Raw genomic sequence first — 24,348 nt, 5'->3', positions numbered from 1 at the left:
ACGAGGTAATTCGCAGACAGATCACAACCGCTCTAAAGCACAGGCGATGCCGATACATCAGTACATCTGGCTGGCTGTACGGCCGGCCTGCTGACCAACCCATATGCTGACCCAGGAACCGCCGACAGTGACGTCACTACCGGTTCCTGTGGCCAGACATGTGAAGCGGCGTATTGGTAAGTGTGTATGCACAAAATCGTTTATGCATACCACTTACCAAATCGTTGGATCAGACGGCCCATCGCTCAGGTGTGTACCCAGCATATGTCAAAGCGTAAAACCACAATAGCAAAGCATTATCCTAAACTTATGAGAAATTATAAAAAGCAATGAACATCCATATGTTCATTTAAACTTCTTGGGGTCTCAAAGTACCCAATGTAAGGATCCATTTTGACTCTAGCTGAAATAACCCATTTAGATGGTTGCCACTCCTAATATGGGTAAGGACATGCTCTATGATGCGTTATATTATTTTGGTCACCCCGTGTTTAGTCAGGGCAAAAGCTCTTGCCACTGGTTGACTAGTTCCTTGTTGTATGACCATTCTAATGGCCGACCTATTTTGGGCCATACTTCCTTAAATTGTCCCTCTGTCTTTCCCACTGTAAACCACATTGGCAAGACAGGAGATAAATGAATCTAGAATTTCAGGACAGAGAATGGAGGGGAGTGACTCGCGGTATATTGGTGCGTGATTGCCACTATAGTGTTTGTGTGTCCTGAGGAAGGAGATACGTTCGCTGAAACATTGGAATAAAAATAAATACACCATTATTTCACTGAAGTCCTGTCTGAGTGCCGTCATTTGTGGTGTGTGTGTGGATCTTGTTTCCAAATTGTACCAAATCCCACAAAAATGTTAAATGTGTTCTAGATTATTATTATTATTATCCTTTATTTATATGGCGCCACAAGTGTTCCGCAGCGCCTTACAAAGTACATAAATAATTTGACAACTGACTTACAGTACAAAATAGGACAAGGACATGGATAATATACATTGATACATTAGTGACCATAACACCTAGATATGCAACAGAGCGTAAGCAACCATTAGGTGCCCTGGTGGGGGGGGGGGGGTAAGGAGAAGCACAAGAGGGTAGAGGCCCTGCTCGTAAGAGCTTACATTCTAAAGGATAGCAGTACTTTGTTGGCTAGGTGTAGAATATTAATTCCAGATCCAAACTACCAATTTGTTCCAAATACCTTTTGGTACAGGGCTTTAAAAAAACTTGCACTTCCAGTCAGTGTTTTATAGCAAAAGGTACCAAATCGTGTTTGTTTCATAGGTGGAATTTTCACCTTCCCAGCACCCATTAGCCCTTTCATCCATTAACACCCCCACTCAGCACCTAATAACTCCACCCACACTCACTCACACATCAATTCTCCTCAGCAGGAAGAAGCCATTCAGCAGCAGCGAGTGCTGGTACAGTTCACATTCTAAGATCAGATTTTAAATTGGTGAACTGGCAAGAAGTAGCACAATATGCAGTACCAACCACAAAAAGGTTCACAATTGAGCCTAAAAGACTCACAATTCTGGCAAAGTTATGTTTCGTTGGACTTTTTTCTGCTTAGTGTGGAACCTGTCTGTAAACACAAGATAAGGTGGGGATTGAGGTATCAAACATAACGGAAGTGAAGTGTAAAGCTGGGTACACACTGACAGATATATTGGCCGATCACTTCATCAGCCAATATATCTGCTGCCCGTCAGTTAGTGTGTACCCGCGATATGTCTGTGAACGACGTCGTTCAGACACATCGCATTGGCTGTGCTGCACAGCTGATGGACAGATATGTCTGCAGACCGTCCTTACACACACAGTGGCAGGCGCGGGGAGGGGGCGGGTATGGATGCATACTTTCCCTATGTCTGACTGACTGAGATGTCTGGTGTGAGAGACCATACAATACCATAAAATACTCCTCCTCTTGTTCCCAGAATTTAGCACTGTTATAGAATATCATCTGGAGGTACTCATGTCATACATAGGTTTACAGGATGCCATCTGGCTTTTTTTTTTTTTTAATTTACGTATTCCTACTCCTAGCCATATGTTATGGTCCAAGTGGCTGGCTGATACGGTTTGGGTTCCTCTTTTTATCTAGTTTGGTTTAGAGTGTCACTAATGTTAAAGTGCGCTCGCCTGTCTGTCACCTACACAATGTAGAGGCAGCCATTTTGTGGACAGACCCAGTATTCATATGATCTGTTTATTAAAAAATGAGTGATGTGTAGCTCAGAGATGTCTATTCCTAGTAGCTTGGTGGGCTCCGTTCCCCTGGCTATTGGTTTATACCATCAAATGGTTGCCTCTACTGTGTGTATTCTATATACGGTATTATTAAAGTGATATTACTCTAGGCCAGTGATACTCAAATTGTGTTGCGACACCTAAGTGTGGTAAAAGTTGGTCCCTGATGTATTGTGCACAATGACAGTCTGCAGACAAAAAAAATATTAAAGGTAGAGTCCTGCAGGATGTGTTCTGGCCAATCAGCACAGCTAGGGGAGAAGAGCGTGTTTTCCAACACTCCCCCCTGATCCATTTTGTGTCACGTATGAGGATATCACTCATAATTGTGCATATCATCATCTTCTTAACTCCTCACTTTACATTCATGTGACTACACCAGCTGCTGTGATAGGGCGAGTAGCAGTAGTATATGTCACCATACACAATTCAGTATCACCTAATGGAAACAATTATGTCGTAGACGTATTAAAATGAGCTGAGAAATTAGATGTTTCAGATTATTTACTTTTTGAGTCATTGGGGGCGATACAAGTCAATGCGATGTTGAATAGCCCCGTGAAGGAGTTCCTGGAGGTATTCAATTCACTGCGCTGTTAGCCTAAGTATAGCATTCTTTTTCGAATCCTTCTAAAGGTGTAAGCAGAAATCAGACTAAAATGCTGGCACTTTAGTCGGAGAATGCCGGTTAGCGCAACTAAACACCCAGCTTTAGGCACGCTAACCAGCATTCTCCAATTTAAGTGGTTTTAGTCGGTCAATTGAATAGCTACGGGAACTCCTTCCAGGGGCTATTCGGCATTGTACTGAATTGAATCGTCCCCCCATAGATCTTTAAAACCCAGTTAAAACTTACACAAAATATTGATAAAATTAAGATATATTTGAACTTGTGACAGAAGCAAAGTACGTTCGATAATTGGTTATTAAAAGTATGTTTTCTTTTTGTTTTTGCAGTACTGTGTGCAAAGAATCTGGTGAAAAAGGATTTTTTCAGTGAGTATTACCTTAGTTTTATAATGTAAAATATGATAGGCCATTGTTGTATAATGTGCAACCTCTGTCCTGATATCTACCACAAATAAGATGAGAAATGAAGCCCGGCTCAAGTATTCTGACCGCCGGCATCCCGAAGGTAAGTATCTGGGGTTAGGGGAGGGTTAGGTTTATGGTTAGGCACTAGGGGGCGGGTTAGTGTTAGGCAATAATGGGGAAGGGTTAGGTTTTGGGTGCGGGGAGGGGGAGGTTAGGTTTAGGCACTAGGAGGGGGGGAGGTTAGGTTTAGGCACCGGGGTGGGAGTGTAAGGGGTAAGGGTTGGTGTTAGGTAGCTTACTTTGTAGTGTCAGGATTTTGAATGTCGGGATGCCGCTGTCTGTATTCTGACTGGCAGCATTCTAATCGCTGGAATCCCATACCCAACCCTCTATAATGATGGGACTGCTCGTTTTAGAAACTTTGTATTTGCAATGGGCAGAGCTTAGCGGATGACCACTAAAATGGTGGAGGATTATGTTTTGCAACAGGGTACGTTTACTAACAAGTGGTTTGTCAAAGCCGCCGGTCTTCAACAGCTTTGACCGTTCATTTTAAAACAGCAACAGAACTAAATCCTGAACTAGGTTTGTTTATCATTTCTTCTTCCTCCACTAGGAGGCACAGGGAAGACTCTGGGTATAGCCTGGAGAGGAGAGTCTGGGCACCAAGCAGTTAATGAAATTACCTACAAGCCCAGGCTCCTCACCTCTATACCCCGCCCCAAGCCACTGGCCTCAATTTGAGTTTGGTGCCGGCCGGAGCTGGGCACAAGTTTATAGGGAGGCTACTTTAGATGGTTCCCTACTGTTTGCTTAATTTATCTTATTAATTTTATTTTAATAGGTTTTTTTTTACAGAGTGGGCAATGTAAGGCGTCCTATTGGACTCCCCCCACTGCCGCTCCACCGTCCCAGCACCGGTGGACACAGCACTGGCGACTGGGTCAGGGACTTCGGCCGCGGACTCCCACACAGCAGGAGCTGGCCACTGCAGCCGGCACGCATCGGGGGATGTCCGGTAAGATGGCCCCATCCATGTATGGAGCCGCGAGTCAGCGGCTGTCACCACCGGAGCAGGAGACCTCCGGCGGTGCTGACGGTAAGGGGCTCCTGGTCTGACCGTGCTCACCACTAGACCACCAGGGACTTTAATATATAGCAGAGGCTGCTTCATTTGCAGCGGCGGACATTTCCCTGGCCCCAGACGGGGGAGGCAGGTGCTTCCCTATTTTGCCCCTCCACTGGGACACGCTTTACCTCTAAGGCCAGCAAGCCCCAGGCACATTTTCCCTTCACCCCTCCCCCTCAAGACGTTGAGCGGCCATTTTATGTATAGCCTGTCTCAGCGTCGGAGACTGAAGCAGGGCTCTGGTCTCATCAGCCTGCTCCCAGCAGCTGCGCTACTTTCCTGGCTCCTTCCTGCTACATTGGCTGGTTTTGTTGCGCTATTGTCCACATATTCTGCATCGAGTGGTCTGAGTGTATGGTGTATGTAAGTGTACTTTCCTCATATCTGTGCCACTGGGGCTGGTCAATGAGGGTACATCCCTTGCAGGGATTTTATATACCTAGCTGGTATAAAGCAGGTATTATTCTGTATTATACAAGTGTATTCATATTTCACTATATATTAGCACTACAAAGACCCTGGTCTGCTTACACCTTGCTAACTAGTTTGGTGTATAGTTTCTTTCTGTGACTTACAGTATGTCCAGAAATAAAACCACTAAGGAGACTGGTGCTACTGCAATGCACACTTGCAAACAGTGTCTTAGTGTAATTTCTCCTTAGGATCCAGAGCATGAATGTCTGTGTGTCAATTGCTTTGGGGCCCTGTAACAGGTCATTTTGCCTATGGTTTCTACACAAGAACCGGCTTGGGCATCTCGGCTGGACCATATGTCAATGCCAGTACCACTTGTCGCTGTGCCACAGCTCCCCATGGTGGAGCCACCTTGGATGCAAACCTTTGCCCAGTTTGTGCAGGTGAACAGGTGTCCACATTCTTTCAGCAGATGCTGGATAGTGATACCGGACACACAGCTGTCATTCTACATACAGTGTTACCGCCCAGGGAGGCACGCACTGCTGCAGGTCTGGAGACCTATGACTGCCATTCGCTTTGCTTGGATGTGGTGAGATTCCTATGCGGACAGACTTGTACACATATATATTGATTTATCAAAACTTACTATCGATTGTTCAGAAGCGGACTGTTAGGTCACTCGTCACAGTTAACTAGATTCTTATCCAAGTGGTTTGTTGCTTCTATTATTATGCTACTATTGTATATTTGAAGTGCTCTTTTTGGTACTGCTAATATAAATATATATTTTATATATATATATATATATATATATATATATATTATGCTAATATACATTGGCATCTTGGTCCTTTATTCTACCATATCCAATACACCTATTTATTTTTATTTTCACTGATTAGCGCAAAACTCTTTTCCTTTGTGTTTCCAGGTGACCAAGAAAATTTGTTTGCCCACAAATTTGAGCTCACACAAGCTCAGTACGTTTTGCAGATTTTTATATACATTTTGTCACATTGTAGCACCTGTATATTGGTGCCTAATTGTCTTTTGTTTGCGACGTTCTGTTTGGTCCTGAATTGGACAAGATCATGACTACGTTGGCAGCATCCAAATCGGCTTTCTTACCATCTGTCACCACTACGAGACCCAGGACTTCAGCATCTCGTTCCTTTCGCCCTCAGGGTAAGGCCAGAGGTCAGCCGTTCCCCAGAACCCAGGGTTCTGCTCCTAAAAATTCCAAGCACAAAGATAAAAAAACCTTGGTCCACCAGACATTCAGCTGCCAAACCAATGGACAAACCTGCAGCATGATGGGGCGGGCCTCCTCCTAGGGGACCTCGGACCTTCACTTTTAGGCGGTGTGGATGCAGCCCACAACAGACGCTTAGGTCACGGGCATGGTGTATCACGGCCACTAGTAGAGGTGAGGGATGCCCACCTACCACATATACTGTAAAACTTTTTGGGCTTGTGGGTAATCAGGGATTTAAATGCGAGTAACCCGATCATTAGAGAGATTCTTTTTCCTACTCCATAACTGAATAAATTAGTATAGGTACCCACATAAGGAGACTAAATACACAGCCTCCTGTATAGATACTTTTTACTTTGGAGCATTGTGACTCCCAAAATAAAGGTTTTTATACGCTATCAAACCTATCTATCATTCATTTGTTTTTTACAGAAGTTTCTCTAAATACACAGCACCACCCTTTCCAGGCGCAAATTTATCTGTTATTTGTACCATGTTATTCTAGGGAGGTGGAGACCTCACTATAGATTTCTGCTGCCACCCCGCAGTGAGCGCTAAGTACCCCGTTATATATTGCATGGTGTATCAGGGCTACGCTCTCACCTTTTGTCAGCATCCACCTTCAAGGTTTTTTCTACTGACCTTCCTACACAGCCGGAAAAGGCAGAATCTCTCGAGGCGTCTATTCGCTCTCTCATGGACTCAGGGGTCGTTATTCCTGTTCCCGGTTTTCATGCCAATCTATTTCTGGTTCAGAAGCCGGACAGCTCTTTCCGACCGATCCTCAATTTAAAACACCTGAACAAATTTCTTCTGATTCCCAAATTCCACATGGAGTCCCTGCAGTCCATCATTCTAGCTTTGGAACCAGGAGAGTTTTTGGCAGCACTGGATATGCAGTATGCCTATTTGCATATCCCTATACGAACCAATTACCAGCATTTTCTCAGGTTTGCTATCCAAAACAGACTCTACCAATTTCAGGTTTTTTCCCTTTGGACTGTCCACGGCACCTCGGGTGTTCACGAAAGTCATGGCAGCACATCTACGCCGCAAGGGCGTCAGAATCTTACCATACCTGGACGACTTGCTTCTCTTAGCACAGTCTCCAGCGGTTCTCAGGGATCTTATCCATATGACGGTGGAGGTTCTTCAATCACACGAGTGGATCATCAATTAGAAGAAGTCCACGCTAACTCCATCCCATTATATGCTCCATTTGGGAGCATTTTTGGATTCCAGAGCTCAGAGGGTCGCCCTACCATCGAACAAGATTGTGTCCATTCACTCATGCATACAGATTCTGGAGTCGATAGTTTCAACATTTGACATGGTGGAGTACGGTCAGTTTCACTCCCGGCCTCTCCAGGGACTCATTCTGAAGCGTTGAATCAAGTCACTCCCGATCCTCAAGGCTCAGACTTGAATTCTTCCCCATGAAGTTCGTCTCTCCCTTCTATGGTGGCTCCAGCGTTCTCATCTGGACAAGGGACGCCCCTTTTGGGTCCAGGACTGGGTCCTACTCACCACCGATGCAAGCCTTCGGGGGTGAGGGTCTGTAACTTGTCAACTAACCTTTCAAGGATGTTGGACACGTCAGGAGAGCCAGTTGTCCATCAACATCCTGGAACTTCGTGCCATGTACAGGGCTCTGTGTCAGACACAGCACCTGCTCAGGGTCGCCCGGTGAAGCTACAGTCTGACAACGCAACCGCATGGCCTACATAAATCACCAGGGCGGCACTCGCAGTCAGACGTCCATGCAGGACTACAGCAGGATTCTTCGCTGTGTGGAGTGTCATGTTCCAGCACTGTCCAGTCCTCAACCCGCGCTTTCAAAATTGGGAGGAGGACTTTCTAAGTCGTCAAGACGTCCATGCAGGTGAGTGGGCGTTACATCCGGATGTCTTCTAGCTGTTAGTCTGTCGCTGGGGCCCACCAGACATCGACATGATGGCATCTCGCTACAACCACCATCTTCTGAGATATTGCTCCCGCACCAGGGAACCAAGAGCTCTCCTAGTGGATGCACTGGTGGTCCCCTGGACCTTTCCACTGATTTGGGTCTTCCCTTCAATATCAATGATTCCTCAGATCCTTTGCAAGATCAAACTGGAAGTAGGCACTCTGATAATGGTGGCTCCGGATTGGCCCTGGAGGGTGAGGTATGCAGATCTTCTGGGCCTGTCCATAGACTCCCTACTGCCTCTTCCACTGCGGCCGGAACTTCTGTCACAGGGCCCCTGCTTCCATCCAAAACTAGCCCGTCTCGCTTTTACGGGATGGCTATTGAGACGTCCATCTTAAGAGCAAAAGGTTTCTCCAGGAGGGTTGTTAGGACCATACTGCAGGCAAGGAAACAGTCTTCGGCTCGTATCTATCATCGGGTTTGGTGTACCTACTTTTCGTGGTGTTCGACTAGGGGTTTAAACCCCAGGCCTTTCTTTTTTACAGACTGGTCTGTATTTGGGCCTTCTGCTCTCATCCTTGACGGTCCAGGTTTCAGCTTTGTCTGTCTTCTTCAAAGACAGCTCTGCTTCCTGAAGTGAGAACTTTTTTCCCAGAGAGTTCTCCATGTGCAGCCACCGTTTGTTTATCCTGTGGCTCCCTGGGATCTTTCTTTAGTTCTCTGAGCTCTCCAGTCAGCTCCCATTTTAACCGTAGCAGACTGTCGAATTGCGTTGTCTCATGTGGAAAACTGTGTTTCTATTAGCCGTTGCGTCGGCTCGTAAGGTATCTGATTTGAGCGCTCTCTCGTGTCGCTCTCCATTTCTTGTGTTCCATTCAGTCAGTCAGGGCTGTCTTAAGGACTTGCCTATGCTACCTTCCCAAGCTGGTGTCCCGTTTTCACATTAATCAGGAAATTAGTTCCTGCATTTCAGTCTACGGATACATCTCACGCTGAGGCTTCATGGATGTGGTGAGGCCTCTCTTTATGTCAAAAGAACTAAGGGGTTTCGTAAGTCGGACTCTCTTTGTCTTGTATGATTTCCACAAGAATGGCTGTTCGGCTGCTAAGCAGACCGTTTGCTTTGCCATTAGCCAGGGTTTATCCTTGGCGAACCCCCCTGCCGTGGTGACTGCCCATTCCTCCCGGTCAGTGAGGACTTCGTGGGGCAGCACGCTATGGGGCTTCTGCAGAATAGCGCTGTAAGGCTGCCACTTGGTCGTCTGCTCATACCTACATCAGGTTTTACGCATTTGATACTTTTGCGTCCTCTGACGCGGCCTTTGGGTGTTCTGTGCTCACCGCAGCTCATAAGCGTCCCCGCTCATAGTGGACAGCTTTAGGACATCCCAGATTCATTCCCGTGCCCCCTAGTGGAGGAAGAAGAAAAGGAGACTTATGTCTTACCTGTTAAGTCTTTTTCTTAGACTCCATAGGGGGCACAGGGTGCCCACCCTGATGCACCTGTCTGCCTGGGGGGGGGTTTATTAGTGACCGGTCCTGCTTAACTTTCCATGACATGCATGGTTCTGTATGTATGCCGGCCTTCCTTCTCCTCCTCCTGCCTCGCTCCTGCTGTGGTCTTGCAAACAAATCCTTAGGCCCAGTGGCTGGGGGCAGGGTATAGAGGTTCGGGAGCCTGTGCTTGTGGGCAATTTCATTAGCTGTTTTTTTTTGCCCAGACTCTCCTCTCCAGGCTATACCATAGGGGTCATAGGGGTCATCCCTCTGACCCCTATGGAGTTAAAGAAAAAGACTCAACAGGTAAGTCATAAGTCCCCTTTTTTTCTGTTGACGTTTTAAATCCATCACTCAGAGTTGCCGATGATAGGTGACTTTAACAAACCACTTGCTAGTAAATATACCCCTAAGATTTGAACAGGAAGAAGTGCAAGACAAATTAGGCTTGCTTAGGATGATTTGGTTGAAGTAAGGAATTCAAAATAAGAAAATGTATTCCTGTTGTAAATACTGTACAAGTTAATTCAAATTCCTTTGCATGATGAGAGAGGTTTTGTTTGCAGGAAACTAAGGGGTACATTTACTTATAGACTTGTTGTTGCTTTTAATAAAATTTTTGGGCTTACTAAGCTTTTGCTTAGTAAATTTACCCCTAAAACCTAGTGGCTAAATCTGATAGAATTTATAATAACTACTTTTAGCCTTCAGCATGGATATAATATATGGTACAATGCTTTCTCGTCTGCAACGTAAATGGATATTCAAAGCCACAGAGGAGTTTTGTGACCATATAAAAGCACAAGGCTGCATACTGGCTATCCGTGTGATTACTCCAGATATTGCTGTTTATGCATCTGTTCACATCTCTTGTATATTGTTATAAATGTGTTTATTCAGATACACATACTTGTGCCCCAGCTAATTTCTCTGATGTTGGGTAGACTTTGAAGGACAGTCGCGTTATCTCCCTTGTATGTTTCGCCCCAACTGCAGGGCTCCCGGATCCTTTTGCCAAAGTGGTGGTAGACGGGTCCGGTCAATGCCACTCCACTGACACCGTGAAGAACACCCTGGACCCCAAATGGAACCAGCATTATGATCTGTAAGTCAAGTTTCTGTATTTAATTAATCACTAAAATAGAGCTCTTTAATATTGTACAGAGCGTTAAGCTGGGTACACTCTGACAGATGCATTGACCGATCAATTGGTCGGCCAATGTATCTGCTGCCCGTAGGGCAGTGTGTACCCACGATATGTCGGTGAACGTTGGTTGCTGCACAGCCGATGGAGAGATATGTCTGCAGACATAACTGTCCATCTGCAGGTGTGTAGAGGCGGTCTGCAGACCGACCATACACACACAGCGGCAGCCGCGAGGAGGGGGGTGGGACACGCCCCCTGGTTGCCGGGATCTGCAGCAAGATACAGATGATGGCCGTTCAGTGTGTATGAACGACCATCATCTGCAGATATATCTGTCGTGTGTACCCACCTTTACAGTGGAGAGCTGTAGGCAGTGTTGACATAGACACAAAGCAAATGTCCATTTGCTTAATTACTATTTAAAGAAACAAAAAAGATTACGCTAACACACTACAATAAGCCAGTGAAAAGACTAAAGGTGGGTACACACCTGACATATATGTGCAGATCACTTGATCTGCAGATATATCTGCAGATGATGGTCGTTCATACACACTGAATGGCCATCTTCTGCTTGTGCCCACGTGTCCTGGGGGGCGGGACCCAGTGGGCGGGTCGGGGGGTGTCCCGCTCCCCTCCTCGCGGCTGCCACTGTGTGTGTATGGGCGGTCTGCAGACCGCCCATACACACTTGCCGATGGACATCTGCAGACACAGCCAATGCGATATGTCTGTGAAGACCGACGTTCATCGACATATCGCAGGTACACGCTGGCCGACGGGCAGCAGATATATTGGCTGATCAATTGATCAGCCAATGTATCTGTCAGTGTGTACCCAGCGTAACACTCTATGTGAATGAAATGTTGAAGACTCCGTTTACACACATTTGCAAATACAGCATGAGCCACTCGCGTCAAGGCCCTTCTATGAGTAATCCCAATTATAGACAATAAATGCGCCCATATATTGGCTCATACATTTGGTGTTTTTAAATTGAGCGTGATCTTACCAGGAAAAAAAAGTGTAAACGCACGTTTGAGCTTGTGTCCTTTTATTTACATTGTTTTTGAACGTTCAGCTTTGGAGTGCTTTTAGTAGGCTTTGAGAGTGTGTGCATTGAACAATTTAAAATGAAAGCTTGTTTGTATGAAACTTAATATATTTGTAAATTGCCTGTCACGGAATGTGGTGATACCTATACGGTTTGGCCTTTCTGCTAAGATTTAGTCACATTCTGTGTCTTGTAAGAGTCATAGGGAGGAATTAAACTGTATTGCGCTGCCCGTAGCTCTCTTCTAAAGTGACGGGAGTATTTCAATTGTTTATACTAATGGGCAAAAGTGTGGCAGGCGCCTGTTATTTCTGTTCACACCCTCCTGAGGTGGCAGAAATCCATCCAAAGTCAGGCTTTTGGGTGCCCAAACTGCAATTTGTGTAGCGCACCCATTACTTTGCTCGAGTTTAGCCGCTTTACGTGCCTACACCCGGTCGAGTGCGCATTACTTATGGGCGTAACAAAACAATTGCATTTCCCCCATGGAGAGAGAGAATCACAGAAATCACTTTTTACAAAGATTTGGAACAACCCAATATCACTTCTGGTTACTTGTACACACACTGAGTTTGATGGCTAAATTAAGTTGTTTTATATATGGCTACTATGCTCTTCATGTGTAGAGCAAAATTACCTAAAGGACCCTGTTGAAATCATTCATATTCCAGTCAGAGGTTGGTCATGGATAGTGATTTTTTGAACGATGACCACAATGTGTCATTGCATTATGTCATAGTCGCACTCCTTTACTTCTGGTTTTTACCCAGCAGCTGAATGACTATACTTTGATGCAGAGGCGTTACCGGGTATGGTATTCGTCTATCCATAGCACTCGCCAAAGGCACGTGCGCCAGCAAAAGGGGGTGTGGTCTCATCTGTGAGTCCACACCCCCTGATGTGCCGTTTTGGGGGTGTGACTGCAACTTGCACCCCCGTCCTTGTCATGCTCTTCTGCTCCAGGGGAAGTTTCTGTCCACCCTGAGCCTGCCTTGTCAAACCGTAGCTCAGGTGTTCTAAGTGTACCGCCTTCAAGAGCCGCTGGGAAACCCCCGGTTTCCCTCAACACAGTGTACATGTGTCATCCATCACTGCTGCGGCTCTGCTCAGTGGCACCATCCGATGGGTTAACACAAAAATAGCAGAGCAGCTCTGCTATTTTGGTGTCACCCCCTCGGATAGTGTCACCGGTGCGTCTGCACACACCACATCCTCCTAGTGACGCCACTGCTTGGGCAAAGATTTCCCTCTGTTACCTTTTTATATGTGAGAACTGTGTTCCTGACCTAAACATGACATAAACTACAGCTTGTAGCGTGTTGTGTTTCTACTTCAGGGTCCATAGGGTATCCACAGGATACCTTGGGGTATAGGTGTGACGTCAGTCGCAGGGCACCAAAGAGTTAAGCTTTCAGCCTCCCAGGATGCACTAGGTCCCCCTCCTATACCCCGCCCCCAGGCCAAGGCACCTCAGTTTAGTTTGGTGCCCGGCCGGAGTCGGGTGCACCTGTTGGAGTGGGGGCTAGAAGAGCCCCTGAAGCTTATTCTTCATGCAGCTGTGGCTGCACAACTGGATGAACAGCATGGACAGTCAGTCCTGACGTCCATGCTGTCTTCCCTACACCCCGCCGTTACCAGAACGCCGGTACTGATCCGGGGATGCTGGTGGGCGTCTGGGGTCACAGCTAGCGGTGACCCCAGATGCTCCGGACCATGGCCGGATTCAAGGGGGACAGAGGTAAGCAGCGGGGTCCCGCGGTGGGTCCCCGCTGATCACATGGTCCTAAGTCCCCAGGCAGGGGGCTCCCTGGGGACTGGCTGCAGCGTGGAGCCAGGCGACCAACCTGCGCTTCCACTACCCCCTGGGACAGCGGACCGCAGCAGAGCGGTAGCGCTGCGGCGTCCCAGGGGTTAAATGCATGCCAGGGGAGCGCGCCTTCCCTGTCTCACAGCCGGCGCCTCCCCCGCTGCACACAGCCCTCTCTGCACTGTGCTGACTGGTCCTGTGTCAGCGCTCCTCCCCCAGGCCAGCTTCTCTCTGCTCCTCGGCGGCCATCTTCTCTGCAACGCATGGTGAACGCTGCTGGAAGTCTGGAAGGAAGCATCGTGGTCTGGGTCCCCCCGCATACCTCTCCTCCGCTGTGGCTCAGGTCTGTGTATGCAGCGCTGTGTCCTACCAGGCCCTGTGTCTGTGTAGTTGAGTGATCAGCGCTGTTAGTGCAGGAATTGTTATTTCTCTGCATTGTATGTGACTGTGCTAGCGCTGCCTGTAACTATTCTTCACTAAACTGTCAGCTTTATTACTGTCCCTGTTCTTTCTGCTAAAGCCCTTGCGGTGCGGTGCTGCAGGGTGGTCTCTCGCCTATTTAATACTTAATTGGTGAGAGAGGTCACATACGTGGTGCCATCATGTCTGAAAGTGATTTTCCCCTCCGGCTACAGTGTACCACGTGCAAAGTACCGTTAGCGGAGGGGGAGGGTAGCGCGGAGGGCCTTTGCCGGCAGTGTTGTCCATGGCGCGGCCTATTACGGTTACAGCACCGGTACAGGAGCCGCCCTGGGCTTGTTTCGCTCAGGCGTTAACAGCTTTAGTGGGCCAGTTAGCTCCGCAGCCCGCGTTTACTCCGATGGGTTTGTCCCAGCAGTCTGTGGTGTCGTCACCCATGCAGGGGTTCCCACGACAATTGGTGGTACCCCACAGTCTCCCTATTTCCCCGCTCCCGGGTTCTCAGGAGCCAGCGTGGGTTAACTCCCTGACGAGTTCTTTACAGCACTTGTCGGATGTATTGCAAGGGGAGTCTGTGATGCGGCCTCATAAAAGGCCGGTGGCGTCTCTGTCCGCTCCTTATGAGGATGACGAAGGGACGTCTGATGATGGGGAGATTCTGGATCCTTACGATCAGGAACCTTTCCATACTAAGGACGCTGATGCTAAGTCCAAAGTATATATTCCTGGACTTATTCGGGCGGTCCGCACAGCCTTGGTGATTGAGGACGAAGTTCCCCCAGCGGCTAAATCTAAGTATGCCTTTTTCAAAGATGTGAAGGGCGATGCCACAGTCTTTCCTCTTTCGGGTCAGTTGGTGGACCATTTAGAGGAGGCGTGGAAACAACCTGGCAAAAGATACCAGCCGCAGAGACGCCTGGCGGTGGCTTATCCGTTCGCGGATAATTATTTTGCTAAGTGTGAATCCCCTCCACAGGTGGATTCTCACGTGACCCGTCTTGTCCGTAGTGCCACATTGCCGATGCCATCCATGTCCTCCCTTAAGGATGCTACGGACCGCAAGGTAGAAATCTGCCTGAAGTCCGCTTATTCCCTTGCAGGGGGGGCAGCACGGCCGGCTATGGCCATTTGCTGGGTTGCCAGAGCGATGGAGCGCTGGGCGGATTCATTAGAGGCTTCTTTTGAATCCGACTGTCCGGCCGAACAAGCGGAGTTGATTGGCAATCTCCGTGATTCGGCCACCTACATCAACGAGGCGGCTCTAGACATTAGTACTCTGGTGTCTAGAATTTCTTCAGCAGCGGTAGCTGCTCGTCGCACCTTGTGGCTGCGATCCTGGAAGGCGGACGCAGATCCAAGAAAGGTCTGGAAGCGTTGCCGTTTACCGGAGAAGTTCTCTTCGGTCCGGATCTGGATAAGATTGTGGCCACGCTGGCGGCAGCCAAATCTGCTTGTCTCCCGTCGGCCGCTGCTCCTTCTGGTTCTGGACCATCGTCCTTTCGGTCATCTAGGGCCCAGGGCAGGCCCAAACCACAGAAATCGGGCAAGCCCCGGAAACAGGCATGGAGTACCAGACGTCCGGCCCCCAAGCCAGATGACAAGCCTGCGGCCTGACGGTCCGGGTCTCCCCTTGGGGGATCCCAGGGTGGGAGCCCGCCTGCTGCAGTTCTCCCGGTGTTGGTCGTTCACTACGACAGACACTTGGGTTCTGGAGGTGGTCTCTCACGGGTACGCCCTCTCCTTCCGGCACAGACCCCCGGCTCGATTCTTCACCACGGGTCTACCATCAGACCGGAACAAGGCTACGGAGCTGCGGAAGGTATTGCACACTATGCTCCAGGCTGGAGTTATAGTGCCTGTTCCATTCTCCCAGAGGGGCCAGGGTTTCTATTCAAATCTATTTTTGGTACAGAAACCCAATGGGTCATATCGTCCGATTCTCAACCTCAAAGCACTCAACAAGTCTTTGCGGGTCCCGAAGTTTCGGATGGAGACCCTACGGTCCATCATTCTGGCGCTGGAACCTGGGGACTACATGGTGTCATTGGACATACAGGACGCTATGGCGGTCATGGCGGCTTCTCTGCGGCTGCAAGGAGTCCGCATGTTGCCGTACTTGGACGACCTGTTATTGGTGGCAGGATCTCCAGAGCTCCTGTTACACCACTTGGACCTGACCATTGCACTGCTGCAACGGCACGGCTGGCTAATTAACTGGCAGAAGTCCACTCTAATCCCGTCTCGGAGGATTCTGCATCTTGGAGCCTTATTGGACTCGGGACAGCAAAGGATCTTCGTGACGGAGGACAAGATCTCTGCTTTACAGTCAAGGGTGCGCAGTTGTCTGCACAGCCGCCGGGTGTCCTTACACTCGGCGATGAGGTTACTGGGCTCCATGGTGTCGGTGTTCGACATGGTGGAATACGCCCAGTTTCACTCTAGACCTCTGCAGCACCTGATCCTGTCCAAGTGGAACGGGCTGCCTCAGTCTCTGAAGTTCCAGACGATTGTGCTCACCCCGGAGGTTCGCCTGTCCCTTGCGTGGTGGTTAAAGATGACCCACCTCAACAAGGGACGTCCATTCTGGGTTCCAAATTGGGTCCTGTTGACAACGGACGCCAGTCTTCGAGGCTGGGGAGCAGTTTCGGGTCCACACTTGTTCCAGGGCAGGTGGACACCGACAGAAGCGGAGCTTCCAATAAATATCTTGGAACTCTGTGCGGTCTTCAATGCTCTCCTGCAGGCACAGCGGTTTCTCCAGGGTCACCCGGTGCAGGTCCAGTCGGACAATGCTACCACCGTGGCCTACATAAACAGGCAAGGAGGAACTCGCAGTCGGGCGGCTCTCGTAGAGGTCTCTCGGATCCTGGTTTGGGCGGAGCGCAATCTTCCGGCCATATCAGCGGTCTTCATCCCGGGAGTGCTAAATTGGGAGGCGGACTTTCTAAGTCGCCAGGACGTTCATCCAGGGGAATGGTCCCTGCACCCGGACGTTTTTCAACTACTGGTGGACAGGTGGGGTCTTCCAGAAATCGACCTCATGGCGTCCCGGCACAACAACAAGTTGCCGGTGTACGGGTCTCGCACAAGAGACGAAGGGGCGTCTCTGGTGGATGCTCTGTCCGTCCGGTGGACGTTCAGGTTCGCATACCTGTTCCCTCCGGTCTCCCTTCTTCCACGGGTAATCCGGAAATTCAAACAGGAAGGAGGGACGCTCCTGTTGATAGCTCCCGCGTGGCCCAGACGGCACTGGTTCTCAGACCTTCAGGGTCTGTCCGTGGACAGTCCTCTGCGGTTGCCGCTACGACCGGACCTTCTGTCTCAGGGTCCTTGTCTTCACCCGGACCTGACTCGGCTGTCTTTGGCGGCGTGGCTGTTGAGACGGCCATGCTGAGGTCCTGGGGGTTTGCCAGCTCTATGCTGTGTACCATGTTACGAGCTCGGAAACCGTCTTCCGCGAGGATATACCATCGCGTGTGGCATACGTTCTTCCAGTGGTGTCGACCGAGAGGTTATGCACCGCGGGAGTTTCGTCTGTCTCGGATTCTCGCCTTCCTGCAAGCGGGACTAGATCATGGGCTTCGCCTTGCTTCTTTGAAGGTACAGGTTTCGGCCCTATCTGTCTGGTTTCACCGTAGGATTGCTACAATCCCGGATGTGCGCACCTTTATGCAAGGTGTTCTCCGTATTCAGCCGCCCTTTGTTCCACCTGTGGCGCCTTGGGATTTGGCTGTGGTCCTGAGGACTCTCCAAGGACCGCCGTTTGAACCACTGGGCTCAGTGGATATTAAATGGCTAACAGCTAAGACTGTTTTCCTTCTGGCCGTTGCTTCAGCCAGACGTGTTTCTGAGTTAGGGGCTCTTTCTTGTAGACCCCCTTTCTTGGTTTTTTTCATGGGAACAGGGCAGTGCTCCGCACTCGGCCCGAGTTTCTCCCCAAAGTTGTTTCCCAGTTTCAGGTTAACGAGGAAATAGTTGTTCCGGCCTTTAACTCACCGGGTCTTTCCGTGGGTGAGGCCTCTTTGGATGTTGTGCGGGCCTTAAGGACTTATGTGGACCGCACTTCTTTGTTTAGGAAGTCGGACGCTTTGTTGTCCTCTATGGCTTCTGTAAAAAGGGTTGGCCTGCTTCAAAGCAAACTTTGGCAGCCTGGATCCGTATGGCTATTTCTGAAGCTTATCTTCATGAAGGCCTACCGGTCCCTCCTTCTCTGAAGGCTCATTCCACTAGGTCTGTGGGTCCTTCGTGGGCAGCTTGACGTGGTGCCTCGGCAGTTCAGATCTGCAAGGCTGCTACGTGGTCTTCTGTCCATACCTTCGTGAGGTATTACAGGTTTGACACCTTCGCCTCTCAGGATGCTTCCTTCGGGCGGCGGATTCTCCTTTCTGCACAGGAGCGTCCCCACCCTTAAAGGATACTGCTTTGGGACATCCCCAAGGTATCCTGTGGATACCCTATGGACCCTGAAGTAGAAAATATGAGATATGGTAAGAACTTACCCTTGTTATCTCTATTTCTACGAAGTCCATAGGGTTCCACAGGACTCCCGCCCTGTCGCACCTGTGCTGCAGATGGGCTTTGCTCTGGTCACCGGTTTTCCGTCTCCCTCTGGTGAGAATGTGATTCTTGTATGTGTCCAGATCTTTGTTCTCTCTCTTCCTTCTCCTCCTCCGGCCTATGGCTTGGTAACTAACTGAGGTGCCTTGGCCTGGGGGCGGGGTATAGGAGGGGGACCTAGTGCATCCTGGGAGGCTGAAAGCTTAACTCTTTGGTGCCCTGCGACTGACGTCACACCTATACCCCAAGGTATCCTGTGGAACCCTATGGACTTCGTAGAAATAGAGATAACAAGGGTAAGTTCTTACCATATCTCATATTTTTGTAATGAAAGAAACATGAAGAGAGAAAATGTCACACAACTGTCTTAAAAAAAAAAAAATGTAAGAAATACTACCCTTACTGTTGGGAGATGCCTCCCCCAAAGGGTGTTAATTGGTATTGTTAATCTTTATTGTAAATAGTTCCCCTCCTCCAGAGTGATACATGGTGCTGTTACTGTCGTGTTTTCGAGCCAATCGTTACTTTTTTGGTGTTTAGTTGGATTAATGTACTGATGACAGTTCCACTTTGAAGACATGCAGATTAGTTTCCGCACCCGTCTTATTCATTAACAGGTTACACTGACGCTTCCGCACAAGACATTAAATCACCCTGCTGTATCCTCTTATTGTATACAGACCAAATTTTGGAGGAAAAATAACACAAGAGTCATTGTTCTCTGTACCGGCTGAACCAGCTGCTTCGACAGACCGTAGAATGGTTCATCCAGTTCTTCATAACACTGTCCACAGAACACCTCACAGCACAAATTTATTACAATTGCAGCATGAATTGACCTAACGGATAAGCTTTCGTTGTGTCCTCTGCAGAAGAATGGGGGGCAGGTGGGAAATGTTGCACAGCCTTCTGGAGAAGTCATCTGACCAGAGTCATTCTTAATGTGGATAGGGCAAATGTGTGCAAAAACAAGATTTAGTTTGGCAGGATAAGATTATTTAAATAAGATAAAGGAGTGGAAGTTCATTTAAAGGTTTCCGCCTTTTCCTCCCCACATATTGTCCAGTTGGTCAGAGGTGCTGCAAACCCAACCTCATCACTATACTTCTAATGGGACACATTTTCCTCCTTCCATTTGCACTTTTGTGGGAAACCCTTTTCTAGATGGACTTCTTGTAATATCTTCAAACACACAGAAGTGACACATGTAATAAAGATGGTCCTGATATCCCATCTAACCAATCTGCGTATACATTTATAGATATATCTGTCTATAATCTTTCTGGTGGGAAGGAAAATCTGGTCAGTTTTCCAGTATTTGGGAGCAAATTTCTATTGTTGTTTGCTCTTATACATATGTAGTTTTTCCTTCCCACCAGACAGATTGGACACATATCTATAGGTGTGTACGCAGCCTAAAGACCTAGAGAAGAAAAATCCAGGCAGTATTTTAATAGGGAAACAAATATTTAATGGAATATGTGGTTCTAGCATAGATGAAGGCCAGGCTTGGAAGTGACTTGACGCTTTCCAACAAGCATGTTCTTCAATGTATTGGCTATCCTTCAACACTAGACAGATTTATGGATAAACAGTAATTTGGCTTTAAACTACAGTATATCAGACACTCAGTACTAATTGTTTTTTTACCAAGCTTGGACAGCCTGCAGTATAATAGCTGTTATGGGACTACAAATCCCAACATGTTCTGCCTTTCTCCGTATTCAGACATAAACATTGTTTTGATGACAGTTATTGAAACAACTTAAAATTTGCGAAAATGGGAAACCCAAATATGCTGAATCCCAACAATATACCTGTGTTTTACGCTTTCTTCTATGTATTTGGGTAGCTTCGTCTATAGCATAATGTTAATAAACTATAAAAACGTGTTGTGTCGTATATATGAAAGGTTCTCTGCCTTGGCAAAGAGTGTCTGTCATATATCACGGAGGTGGGTAATACGACTAGTTTCCTGGGGATTTTTGGTAGAATTTTTATTTATGACCAGAAACACTTGTCTTTTGTGTTAGACCAGTGTGATATATGTGGAGTACATCTAATAATGCAAAGAGCTGTTAGTGTGGTTGTATGCTTGCTATTGTATTAGTGTAGGTTGTGCTTTGCTACATGTTTGGCAAGTTTTCTTTTTAGAATATTGTGGTGTGTGCTCAGTCTTGATAACATCAACTTTAAAAACAATCAGTGCAATGGTAGTGATAGTGGAATCGTAAATATGTAACATATAATTCAAATAATACATTCTAATTCACCTTCCAGATGGTGGCAAGCATGTAATTGTGTATATTTAATCTCATTTAAGATAAAAATATTCCATCACTTCCCATTGTAGTACCAAATCACTGAAAAACTGATTTTTTTAATCCGTTGTCACCCACTGATGCTGCTGAGCATGGTAGAGCAGACCGTGTCACCCTGTTGAGCATGGTAGAGCAGACCGTGTCACCCTGTTGAGCATGGTAGAGCAGACCGTGTCACCCTGTTGAGCATGGTAGAGCAGACCGTGTCACCCTGTTGAGCATGGTAGAGCAGACCGTGTCACCCTGTTGAGCATGGTAGAGCAGACCGTGTCACCCTGTTGAGCATGGTAGAGCAGACCGTGTCACCCTGTTGAGCATGGTAGAGCAGACCCTGTCACCCTGTTGAGCATGGTAGAGCAGACCCTGTCACCCTGTTGAGCATGGTAGAGCAGACCCTGTCACCCTGTTGAGCATGGTAGAGCAGACCCTGTCACCCTGTTGAGCATGGTAGAGCAGACCCTGTCACCCTGTTGAGCATGGTAGAGCAGACCCTGTCACCCTGTTGAGCATGGTAGAGCAGACCCTGTCACCCTGTTGAGCATGGTAGAGCAGACCCTGTCACCCTGTTGAGCATGGTAGAGCAGACCCTGTCACCCTGTTGAGCATGGTAGAGCAGACCCTGTCACCCTGTTGAGCATGGTAGAGCAGACCCTGTCACCCTGTTGAGCATGGTAGAGCAGACCCTGTCACCCTGTTGAGCATGGTAGAGCAGACCCTGTCACCCTGTTGAGCATGGTAGAGCAGACCCTGTCACCCTGTTGAGCATGGTAGAGCAGACCCTGTCACCCTGTTGAGCATGGTAGAGCAGACCCTGTCACCCTGTTGAGCATGGTAGAGCAGACCCTGTCACCCTGTTGAGCATGGTAGAGCAGACCCTGTCACCCTGTTGAGCATGGTAGAGCAGACCCTGTCACCCTGTTGAGCATGGTAGAGCAGACCCTGTCACCCTGTTGAGCATGGTAGAGCAGACAGTGTCACCCTGTTGAGCATGGTAGAGCAGACAGTGTCGTTTTGGAGTGGAATAAGCAAGGTCCTGTAGCAAGGTCTGCGCTTCAGTGGAATGTATAGGAGTATTTAATAGTGTCTCTTTGTGAAGTGTGGGTTGTCATTAAATATAGGTGACATTAGTTGGTGCTTATCTGTAGCTATTTAGTGGTCCCTTTTAGGACCCATGGGTCCACAAACAGGAACATTGTTTTGGAAATGGCATTACCATTGTCCCACCAGAATGTGACCTTGTGCTATGGGTACCATTTTGGACCTAGAAGTCAAATCATGTCATGCCAGCCTTTAGCCTTCTTTGGAAAAGCATAGTAAAACTATGTAGACTCTCAGATTCCTACTGAATGGGATTTTCTGTGTGATGTCACCATGTCATGTTTGATGTCGCTAGAGTTCTAGAGGGGGGACTTCAATTGTTTGCATCAGCGCCTTTCACTACTGGATTCCCAATGGAGCAATTCAATTGTTGCTACATTAGGGCACGATAACCACCGACGCCGGCATTTCTCCTCACACCCTCCTGAGGTGGCGGGCAAGAAATGTGCGGTAAGTCTTAATTTTGGGGCCCTAACATAGTTTTTTGTGGCTAAACAGTCTCATTGGCTGCGACATGCGCAATAAAGTATGGGCACCCAAAAACAATTGAAAATTGCACCCCGATCTCCCGTCACTTTAGACGGGAGATCGGGTGCAATAAAGCAACTAGGAGTCATTTACTATGAAATTTGGCATTGCTTCTTTTACTCCACTTCATGACAGTCTATCAGTTTGGTAATGTTTATCCCTGCATCCACCATTAGCTCTTCTAAGTAGTGTAAATACAGTGTTATACTGTTGAAAATAGTGACTAATACATCCTCTCAGGATATTACTATGGTGGTAGCAGCTCTGACATGGTTTAAATCAACGCACAACAGCATATTAATGTATTTATGTTGATTTAAAGTACAGACAATGCTTTAAGTCACTTTATCAGAGTGGTGTTTCCCTGGGTGTCTGTGCAGCTTATTTTCCACAGTCCCTGACACAGTATGTTCCAGGGTCAGATGGACAGCCATATTTTTAGAACCATTTTACTTAGTGGTCTGGTCAAACGTGGCACAGCCAAGGAGTCTGCAGCAATATTTGCCGGAAGATTAGAGGGGATTTGCCTGCTAAAAGAAAGTGTTTATCTTGGCCTGGAACCTGTTTTGAGGGCTGTATTTTGTGTTCCCTCATGGATGAGCTATGTATTCAGGAGAATTATCATAAGATGAGATGAGCGTTTTAGCAACATGTCTCAAATCTCCTGTATCCTGAGCTGAACTCCTTACACGATTTGTTTTCGTATTGTGTCCACACCCTTGGGAGGTGTTATCATTTTATCCACTACACTGTTAGCATCAATGAAAATTTCTATAGAAAAGTATGTACTATATAATGTAAGAGTAATGGAGTGTTCAGTTAGTGAAAGTCCATTTTATGCCTATTTGGTACTAACACTGCCATGGTACAGTGGAAACATCATATTTTATAAAATAGTATAAACTTGGTACATTATTGAAGCAGTAAAAACGATTATTAATTTGTTTTTCAACTCTGAGATCCATTTTCCTAAAATTGCCCCCTCCTCCTATAAATGGTCACAGAACTCCTTGTGACTTGTTGTCTCCCTATAACGTACAGTTGGTGGTACAATATGACATCATTGCTTTTTCTTCCAGAGTAATTTTTTTGTTTTGTTTTTTCCATTTTGTAATTATGTTCCTTCCCTTACCTCGCTTGCATGTACCAATTAATGCTAGTGCTTGTAATATACCGGTGAAAAGGAGATAGATTTAGCAGAGCCCTAGAATTGTGAAAAGGATGACACTCCATGCTGGTCTTCTGGGGAAAAGGAATGTTTTCTGTTTTTAATGACTAAAGCAGAGTACACACTAGATGGTGTGCACACAGCGATGGTATATGCGTCTGAAAGATATCATGGGCGGTCTGTACATACATCCCCCGCCACATCCAGAAGCATGGTGTCGTTCCTCAAATCCTCGACATGAAGATGCGACGAACAAAAGCGCAGGAGCGCGCAATAGTGTGTACACACTGGATGATTTGTCATTTTGATTCGTAGGAGATTGACAAATCGTCTAATGTGTACCCAGCTTAATTCCACATTCCCATGTACCTTAACTGTTGTTAACTACATAAGTTTAGAAATATTTATGCTAATATAACTACCTCAATACCACAGGAGTCACCCTATGGCAAGTTATTGGCTACCTCTGTTTTTCCCCAAAAAACTCTAAACCATGAACAGTTTGATCCCTTCTCTAGCAGTTTCATACACCGTAAATTCAATTACCTGTCACTTATTCATCAATGGTTTCTTTTCATTGCTAGCACTATTGATGCTTTGACTTACATGCCTTTAAAAGAACTTCCATTTTTATTTTTACGTTCCTTTGCAGTCTGTTTTCTTATTAGAGCAGACAAACACATTCTGTAAGCTTTAACACTTCCCAGATTAAGTATCCCGTGTAACATTCATTGTCTTTTTG

At 47.3% G+C, this 24,348-nt stretch overlaps 1 protein-coding gene across 4 annotated transcripts in view; it reads left to right on the top strand.

Annotated features, from left to right (window-relative positions):
• LOC148542373 (E3 ubiquitin-protein ligase SMURF2-like) overlaps nucleotides 1-24,348 on the top strand; it is a 76,616-nt gene that overhangs the window by 37,201 nt on the left and 15,067 nt on the right. For 2 of the 4 annotated variants that reach the window (XM_088467886.1, XM_088467909.1), the window contains exons 2-3: nucleotides 3,222-3,262; nucleotides 10,487-10,611. In XM_088467886.1, the coding sequence (XP_088324012.1) occupies nucleotides 3,222-3,262; nucleotides 10,487-10,611 (166 nt within the window). The remainder of the gene's footprint in view (nucleotides 1-3,221; nucleotides 3,263-10,486; nucleotides 10,612-24,348) is intronic. The other 2 variants (XM_088467901.1, XM_088467894.1) reach the window with 2 other exon arrangements.

Source organism: Taudactylus pleione, unplaced genomic scaffold, assembly GCF_031769625.1.
Source record: "Taudactylus pleione unplaced genomic scaffold, aTauple2 ptg000012l, whole genome shotgun sequence".
Lineage (NCBI taxonomy): Eukaryota > Metazoa > Chordata > Amphibia > Anura > Myobatrachidae > Taudactylus > Taudactylus pleione.
Note: the sequence above shows the minus strand (reverse complement) of the source record. Positions and strands in the feature narration are given on the sequence as shown.